The 9,611-nt window shown below is 42.7% G+C and overlaps 1 protein-coding gene across 1 annotated transcript; it reads left to right on the top strand.

Moving 5' to 3' along the window:
* The first annotated feature begins 2,848 nt into the window (after positions 1-2,848).
* LOC143123918 (cytoplasmic tRNA 2-thiolation protein 1) lies at positions 2,849-7,766 on the top strand. The gene is made up of 3 exons (XM_076285183.1): positions 2,849-3,066; positions 5,744-6,259; positions 7,168-7,766. Exons 2-3 carry the CDS (start codon positions 5,764-5,766, stop codon positions 7,701-7,703), a joined length of 1,032 nt encoding a protein of 343 aa, XP_076141298.1. The 5' UTR covers positions 2,849-3,066; positions 5,744-5,763; the 3' UTR covers positions 7,704-7,766.
* The last annotated feature ends 1,845 nt before the right edge of the window (positions 7,767-9,611 follow it).

Here is a 9,611-nt window from a genome sequence, read left to right as displayed (position 1 = left end):
ATATTCTTATGTTGTGTAAATGGTTTTATCATCATGTTACTCTCTTTGTGCAAGCTGCCTTATACATTAGCTTTATATAGATAAGCAGCTTGCGCTAGTTTAGCTATATTGCAGACCAGTGTGGTAGTCTGGAGATTAGCCACACACGTGCTTGAGTGCATCGTTTGCTATGATAAATGTGTTTCTTATTTTGTTATTTCAATATAATGTAAAATGGATCAAGTAGTTTCTCTATTGTAATGCTGAAATGTACTATGTTGTGTGTAAAGATTATAATTCAGCCTAGGCATATATCAGATATTCTAACTTAACAACTATACGATCACACACAGTTTTATTTTGTTTCATAGACATATAATGTATTTTTGTTATTGAATTATGCTTGACATTCAATTTGACTTATTCCACATTATCACATACATTTGTAACTAGCACAAATACAGTACATTCAAGTATTTGTACAGCTTTTAGACAGACTGGAGATTAAGAGATAATGGATTGTTATCCCGAGATCTATTTGCTGAACCCACTCATTGTCCAGCAATAAAGAAACCTGATCCAAGTGGTTGCCCGTGGTAATGTGTAGAGGCAAAAGTAGAATGGAGGAACCCGTCACAGATGCATAGACTGTGATGAAAGACACCAGTGTGAAACACACCAGCGATAGTGTTGAATAACTGAACATTTTACAAATGCTGTGGTTTAAATCAGCCTGGCCTGTAATCATTCTCTTAATTCATTTGAATTAGTCATTGTTGCTGATGCAAAGTAGACCATCTATTACTGATCATCAAGAAAGTAAATTAGGATATCATTATGAACGAAAAGTTATTTGAACATGAGTTATGTTGCCTGTTTATGGAGTGCCTTGTAAGGTAGAGAGAGTCTTGCTATTAGACATTGTCTACTTAATCAACTCAGCCAGTTTACTGATAGATTCTAAATTCATACTCCATTGAAAAAAAGTGTTTTTTTATTTTCAAAATACACAATACAGTATTTTATTTTGATACATTTATAAGTCAGTAATTTGGTATTTTATTTCTTAATACATTTTGATGTATTTTTGCCCATCCCTGGCAACAACATTGCTCAAAAAGTTGCCTTGTGTTTCATCAGCATAAAGGTCCCATATTATACTTCTTTTTCAACAAGTCAAAATATCTGATAATTGCTTAATTGCTTCTAAAGCATTACTGTAAAGTAAATGTAGAGTGGATGATGGCAGAACGTCCCGATGGTTATTTGAAGGATCTCAAAGGCTTGGATCCATTGATAGATGAAGATGAGATGTTCTGGGAAAGAAAGAAAGTCAGAAAGAAACAGGTTAGACAAAGGTCGGACTCCAGTAGTAGCGTGGAGTCAACAGATAAGCGGAGTAAGACTGAAGAAAACAGATTTTGGAGGAATAGGCTGATGCAAATACACAACCAAGTGAAGCATTTAAAGTTGTAGTGTGTTTGATCTGCATGGAGGCCCTGATTTACACTCAATATAAGCAATTGAGAATAGAGATATGCAAAATCAGTCATGCTGGTTCATGGGAAACAGTAGATTGCTTATCTTTGCAGCATCTGAAGAACAGTGTATGGAAGTCTTAAAACGACACCAAAGAGTTTTTTACTTAAAAATAATGTTTTCAAAATCGTTTCAGTGATTCATCAACTCGTAACAGGGTGAACGGCACTTCTGCATTCGCTTCACAACCCTCTATTGTCTATGACCACACTATGCAAGTTTGCCAGATCGGGTAGCAGATCTGTATAGTTCGATGGAATGAGACATAAGAAACTACAAAATTGACTTGTTACATCATACATACTTTCATAAAATCATGCAACTACTTTACCTTGTCTGTGGACATTTGCAAAGCTGGTGCTGGATAAACAATTAGCGTGAGGAAAAGTGCTTTGGGTCAAGATTACTTCACACATACCAGGTACAACATCAAAATCAACATCAAGAGGAGTGATAATAGGAATACCAATATCGGTTTCCACTGAAGAAATAAAGAGTATTCTAAAAGTGGGGTGAGCTAATGATTCAAAAAGGTTGACTAAAGGAAAAGTTGAGAGTTTGTCAAATCCTGCTTTCTATATGATCGTTGGGAATATCAAACAAAGGCTAAAGGGTTTGGATGTAGCATAAATAATTTAGCAGAGCAGTACAGCATTAAAGGTTAAGAGTTTATCCTGCAGTAGTTCTGAGTGAAGTTCCTTGGAGGCTTCCAATTCCAGATGTCAACATAGAACATTAAAAAAAAGAGGGAATGATGATCAGAGTTTCACAAGTTATGGCGAGAGATATCTATCTTCTTCATTTTATGGTCTTATTCAAATTTACACAGATGGATCAAAAGACCAAAATTGTCATCGTGGTAGGAATTTACAATCATGAATTTAAAACATATAGATTAAATAATCACCTCTCAGTATATTCAATCGAAATTACTGGCATAATATCAGCACTAAAGTGGATAGAATAGATAAAACATTAAAATATCTAATATGCTCAGATTAAAATGGTTGTACCAGAGAAAGTGGTGATTCAGTCAGAGGGGATGATGAGGTTGGAAATACTGATGGAGGTTAGAAATATATTGTTAAGTATTAGAAGCCTAGGCTTAACGGTTCAGCTCTGTTGGGTTCCAGCACATATTGGAGGCAGATGGATTAGCAAAAACGGCAGTAAAAAAATAAAGAAATAGAAATGAATGTTCCAATTCCTCTTGATTTAGTAGCCAAAGGTTTCTGCAACACTCGACACACTCCTGTACAGTAGGGGGCGGTATGCAACAATTGAACGATACAATCTGCCAATAAACTAAAGAAGTAATGTCATCATGGATGCGTGACAGCGTGTACACACAGTGAATTTATATGCGGGATATTTTTGAAGATATGATCCATGTAGTCCACAAGTACATTTCATTACCTTCTGTTTTCTAAGCTGCCGGCTTTTAAATGTCACTAGTTAATCAACGGTTGGTGAATACAACTGTCACACAACGGTTGTAACATTAGCTAAACGGATCACGTTTTGTTGAACTGTATACCTGCTGGTAAGGTAAGTTTGCGAGATTGTCAGTGTATCTGTGGTTAATTGCCAGGCTTTGTAAACACAGAGATGAAGCCATGTGTAACGCTAGAGGTTTTTTTTAGTTGTATATCAGTTACAAGACTAGAACAAACTAGGCTATATTTAGCTAACTCATCCCATTTAGAGACAAACTTGGGCTAAGTCGTTGCACGGAAGTTACGAAGTAACAAAGTAACATATAGTAGTAGCCTACTAATGTTGTTTCATTTGTCATGGACAAAAAAACATTTTCGTACAGATCTAATAGAAGTTGGTCCTATTGGCTCAATGTAAAGTTATGTGTGGTTTAACGTTACCATGTGTCGAATTGGAGTAACATCTGCAAGCAATAAGGTAAAACTAACTGCTTGTGATGTATGACATGTTTATCACCGGTATCATGCATGGACTGTGAATGGGTTTGTTGTCTTTGGTAGCACGCAATCAGGCAACGTATTTCTTCTAGTTTGAGATTTACGGCTACCATTGACCGACATTCATTCAAAAGCTGTTTCGAAAATGTGTTCAAACTAACTAACACCGTTGGATTTTGATAGCAACCATTTAAGAAATAATAATAAAGAAATAAACTCGATTTTTGTACAAGATACATACAGTAAGAATAACATAAATTCGTCAGAGCAATGTGGAGAATTTTCCGTCGTATAGACATTCAATATTTAATGGCCACCAGATGACGCCATTGCATTAGATTTTGGGCATAAATAGGCCCGAAGTGCAGTGAAATGGCGCCATCTGTTGGTCATGAAATATTTAAATTGTAACTGCCTTACTGCTTGTTTTATTTAGACATTTAGGCAGCTAGGATGGTGAGGTTCTCGCGAGAGCACAATTTGAATAGACCTCTGAAGTTCGCCTACAAAAAAGCTGCCATCTTTGACATCCGGTATCTGGCGATTTTTCCTATGGGAAAATAACATGGGGATTTTGAATAATCGCACCTGTTAAAGTCTCGTGGGGATGAAAAAGTCTGAAATGCAGACGTTTTCCTGAACACGCTTTTGTCCTCTGCCTTCGAGTAGATACTGTGATCTCCGGTAAGTGAAGGCGGCACACTTAGATTTTTGCTACCCCAGAGCGAACTTGCAATGCAATTTGCCATAGGTAGTTAGCTTCAATTAACAACCGGATCTCCTTATATGGGCAAAGATGGCTGTTTTGGATCTTTTTTGTAGGCCAACTTCAGAGGTCAATTTGCTCAGCGAGTCACTCTGGCAATCAGTAATGATGCTCATTACCCATGCTGTTGGTGCAGAGCTGCACCAATCACATCGGTGTATCTGATATGTGGGCCAGAGGCAAGCTTAACAGATCTACAACAGTGCTGCAATGTCGAAGTCCGGAATCAGTAAACATTGCAAGATGGCTATGGATGAATACCAGTTGTTTGAAATGGCTTTGGCCGCTACAATGAACGAGTTAGACTTGGGTTTTTCTCTACTGGGTTTTTAGATTACATTACATTCAACTTTTTTGTCATTGTGAAAAGTACAAGTAAAGAGACAATGAAATGCAGTTTGTGGGGGCTGGGGGATGTTCGCCTCCTTGTTGTCAAGGCTGCCATGGTCGTGGACACCTCAACAGGCACAGGCAAGGAGGCATCAGGCAGGGGCGGGGCAGGGGGTGATTGGGGCTTAGTTCGTTGGATATCACCGGGATGCAGAGCTAGAGTTTAGTAGGGTGACAGCCGCAGGAAAGAAGCTTCCTCTGAACCTCCTGGTTCGGTTGCAGAGAGGCCTGTAACGCCTCCCGGAGGGGAGTGGGGTGAACAGTCTGTGGTTGGGGTGAGAACAGTCTTTGATGATGCTGCGCACCATACGCAAGCATCGTTTGCCCTGGATGGCCTCGATGGAGGGGAGTGAGGAACCGGTGAAGTGTTGGGCAGTTTTCACCACCCTTTGCAGTGCTTTCCGGTCATGGGCAGAGCAGTTGCCATACCAAACTGTGACACAGTTTTTTTACCGACCGGATACAGCAAGAGTCTAATCTACCAGTTAGCTCTGCTGGTAGCTAAGCGTATGGGGCTTAGCGAAAACCCACTGGATACGTTACCCCGTGTATTGTTCTGATTGGTCGTAGAGTTATCCAAATGTGTGCAGTGATATTTTCAAATGCATGCTTTGTGCCACCCCTCGTGTTGGGCCATTTTCATTACTCATAGCCAGACCCTAAATCTTTCTAGATTTGGGTCTGGATTTCCAGGCTATAGTAGGCCTAGGATACTTTCCCTTTCTAGAGTGCGCATTCATTACATGAAAGATGCTTCATGCCAAAACAGCGATCGATCAAACATTATCAAATGCATCATTATATGTGTTGTCACAAACACTTTCTCCATCAACCTAAGTAAAGACTATGTTAACCACTACACTACCCCTGTACCGCTCACATAATTTCTCCACATAAATTTCTATTATTCTTGCTGTAAATATCTTGTTTAAAAATATAGTTTATTATTAAAGTGAAATGGTTGCTGTCATATCAGCGGCATTAGTTTTAACACATGTTCGAAGTATGTTTTTATTTGATGAATGGTGGTCAATGGCCATAAATCACAGAGTAGCGGTGACCAAATAAAAAAATTACCGGATTGTGTAATGCCAATCCCAGAAGGTCCGTAACACCGTATTTGGTTGTCTTGTAGGAACTATCTGTTAAGCCACTATGCCAGTGTTCTGCAGCAGCTGTGAAAACAGGAGAGCGGTGCTGAAACGTCCAAAAACCGGGCACTCCGTCTGCAAAGAATGCTTCTTCTGGGCATTCGAAGAGGAGGTGCATCACACCATCGTATCTGCGCGTCTTTTTAACCGCGGTGAGACGGTGGGCATCGGAGCGTCGGGCGGAAAGGACTCCACAGTCCTGGCCCACGTGATGAAGGTTCTTAACGAGCGCTACGACTACGGACTTAACCTCCTCCTGCTGTCTGTGGACGAGGGCATCACGGGCTACCGCGACGATTCTTTGGAGACAGTGAAGAGGAATCAGCAGCAGTATGATCTGCCGCTGAAGATCGTGTCCTACGAGGAGCTCTATGGCTGGACCATGGACGCCATCGTCAAGCAGGTGGGACTCAAAAACAACTGCACGTTCTGCGGAGTGTTCAGGCGGCAGGCCCTGGACAGGGGAGCCATGATGTTGAAGGTGGACAAGATCTGCACAGGTACGAGACCACACAGCACCTGGGGAACATTCCAGTGACAAAGCTGGGTAAGTTAACTCAGAGTGAGTGGTGAACCTCCTATAACAAGAGCCCTATGGCATTGTTTTGTTAGGAGATTAAAGCATTACAGCTCTTCTATTAGGAGGTTTACCACTTACTCTGAGTTAACTTACCCGGAGTTTAACTTGTCACTAAACCACATACTTGTACTAAACTTCTGAGAGTTTAACTTGTCACTAAACACCCCCACCCCCCTTTTCTTTACTTTTTTCCCTTGTTCTCTCCTTGGTCTCCTAGTTTAAAGGAAAACTCCGGCCATGCTGCAGATTTGCTGCAGCCAAGAGCTAGAACAGCAAGGCAGCTACAGTGCTATACTTTGGGATCATGAACATGCCCCCAGAGTGTAGCGCTGTAGCTGCCTGGCAGCTGGAATTGTCCTTTAAGTAGTGGCAGTCTTGGGAGCAGATCGGGGTCAACTTTTGCACTACATTGAAGCCATGGATTCAGTTGCTGTCGTCTGTAATATATTGTGCAATTTCTAGGGCTGTAACAATATGCGATTCGAAACCGAAATCGCGACACTCATATCCATTAACCTGTGTCGGGGTGTGAAAAAGCAGAACCGTACTGACACACCCTTAGGCAGAACGTACGGACACATCCTTTCCAATGTTTCACGCAGTGCTTTGCAGCTTGCGCGGCCGCATAAGCAACACACATCTCCCGCTTTACTTACGGGTAGCCTACGTTGTCCAAAGATAAATCGATAAATCATAATTTCATACCTCTCGTTGCTTTGGCCTCCGCCTGAATAAGGTGAATAGGCAACAACTGGTGTCTTGTTTAGTATTCTTGTGCTGTGATGATATGTGTTTCCCCCCCCCCCCCCCCCTCTGCTCTCCCGTTAGGTCACAACGCGGATGATGTGGCCGAGACGGTTCTGATGAACGTGCTGCGCGGCGACATCGCCCGTCTGCGCCGCTGCACGGCCATCAGCACGGCGAGCGAGGGCGACGGCGTGATCCCGCGCTGCAAGCCGCTCAAGTACGCCTACGAGAAAGAGATCGTGCTCTACGCCTACTTCAAGAAGCTGGACTACTTCTCCACCGAGTGCATCTACTCGCCCAACGCCTACCGCGGCCACGCCCGCACCTTCCTCAAGGACCTCGAGGCGGTGCGGCCGAGCGCCATCATGGACGTCGTCCACTCGGGCGAGCACCTGTCGGTGCGCGAGGGAGTGCGCATGCCCGTGCAGGGCACCTGTGGCCGCTGCGGGTACATCTCCAGCCAGGCGCTCTGCAAGGCCTGCGTGCTGCTGGAGGGACTCAACCGAGGCCTGCCGCGACTCGGCATCGGCAAGCACCACCGGCTCCACGGCAAGATCCTGGCGCAGGAGCCGCTCACCGAGCGGGAGGAGCGCAAGCTGCGAGCCGTGGATTTCTGACGGAGGCAGGGGACGAGGCCCGAACCAAGTACAGGCTCAAACTAGTGATGGGCAAATGAAGCTTTGGTGAACCACTAAACCACAGCAGTGTGAAGCTAGCAACACTAATGAAAAAATCCAATATGGCTGCCACATGTAGATTTTTCAACATAAAAGTCCTTACCCAAACCAGTATATGTAACCAAAATTATTGGTTTGCTAAGGACTTTTATGTTGAAAAATGTATGTGTGGCGGCCATCTTTTTGCTTTTCAGCTAGTGTCGCTAGGTTCACACTGCTGTGGTTCAGTGGTTCACCAAAGCTTCATTTGCCCATCACTAGCTCACAGGAAACCAAGTCTAACATTTGGTCTAAACCTCACGTTGTTAACCGAGCATGACATTCAAGAGCTGGCAGACACTGGTGTAAAACACTTGGACCACACTCATATAAGGAGCTCGCACACTGCTCCAGCAAACGCCAACAAACTCCAACAGTCCAACTCCAACAGGCCGGTCGTCTGTGTTTGTTGGCGTTTGTTGGATGGAGTTGTTAAGAGTTTGACATGACAGTTGGTTTTATGAACAAGAGACTACCAACTGACAATTTCCAACAGCTGCCAACTTTAGAATGTTGGAGTTTGTTGGTATTTGTTGGAGCAGTGTGCAAGGCTAACCCATATGTCAGTCCTTTTGGAGTAGGCCTTGCTATTGCTGGTGTGAAACAGGTGAAGTTTATTCAAAGAGACACTGGTTCAGGTGAAACAGCTGCTAATATAAAGTGTTAGCTTTAAGGAGACATTAAGACCACCAGGTCATATTTTTTATTTGCCATATCATAATGATTATCTTCAGAGATGTTTATTATTTAGGGTTTCGTTGTTTTATGTACGACACATGGTCTGTTAGTCTTCCCCATTTCTGACACATTTTTACTATGCACTAAACATGTGCTTGAGAAACCTGATTGTGTTTTCACTGATTTTATTTAATTTTTCCCTTTCCACATCTCAATAATCTCAGACCCCTAGTGTTCATCGTCATTATCACACCTACCTCTTCCCTGATGATTGGTTTGGTCTGTGGTTTCATGTTGTTCTCATGAACTGGACTCCATGCGTTGACTCCACCATGACCTCCTCACGGACAGCATAATAGTCCCGCTCCATCAGGAAAGGGTCCAGCATATTGTCAGCTGGTTTTCAAAGTATGTGGTTTAGTGACAAACCTTGGCAAGTTAACTCTGAGTAAGAGGTGAACCATTAAAACCATAAGAGCCCCAGGGCTTTGTTTTGCCAGGAGAGTGATGCCATAGGGATCACTCTCCTGTGTGTGTGTGTGTGTGTGTGAGTGAGGGAGTGGGCTTGTGTGTGTGTGTGAGGGAGTGGGCTTGTGTGAGGGAGTGTGTCCTGCCACTTGTGTTCATTTGGCATATCCCAATAAACTCTCAGTAAACCATTTAGTACTGGCTCTGTTTAGTTTGGAAATCGAGCCACATGACTCCTGTATTGGGAGGTTTACCACTTCATGTAGTTCTTTTATCTTAAATTAAAGGGGTGGTTCAGGATTTTGGATATAGGACCTCATTTCCAAGGTAGCAAGAGTGATATGTTATCAGTGGAGACCGTTTTCAACACGTTTCATCCAGTCCTTCTAGTTGCAGAGTTCACAGGTGCTAGGCTAGCGCAAGTCAACAGTATGTGTTAGCCTGCCACTAAAAACAGTCTCACCCACTCCACAGTACACCCGAGGCAAATAAATTATAACGCCAGACAATCACACATACACTTACGAGGTTGGAAATACGGTACGGTTGGTGATATGTGACGTTCCGATATCAATTTGCTAAAAAAATGTTCCTTTTCTATAAAACGGCCTGTTTCATGTTGTTAATTTGGCTTGTGTAGAACAGAAAATTGGTTGCTACGGA

Source organism: Alosa pseudoharengus, unplaced genomic scaffold, assembly GCF_046254945.1.
Source record: "Alosa pseudoharengus isolate Yale_2024_CS ecotype anadromous, Long Island Sound unplaced genomic scaffold, YU_APseudo_1.1 YU_APseudo_1.1_scf_15, whole genome shotgun sequence".
Classification (NCBI taxonomy): Eukaryota; Metazoa; Chordata; class Actinopteri; order Clupeiformes; family Clupeidae; genus Alosa; species Alosa pseudoharengus.
Note: the sequence above shows the minus strand (reverse complement) of the source record. Positions and strands in the feature narration are given on the sequence as shown.

Coding starts and splice junctions, on each gene's coding strand:
- LOC143123918 (XM_076285183.1), top strand. CDS start 5,764: ATGCCAGTGTTCTGCAGCAGCTGTGAAAACAGGAGAGCGGTGCTGAAA. Junction 6,260..7,167: donor GGTGGACAAGATCTGCACAG/GTACGAGACCAC, acceptor CTCTCCCGTTAG/GTCACAACGCGGATGATGTG.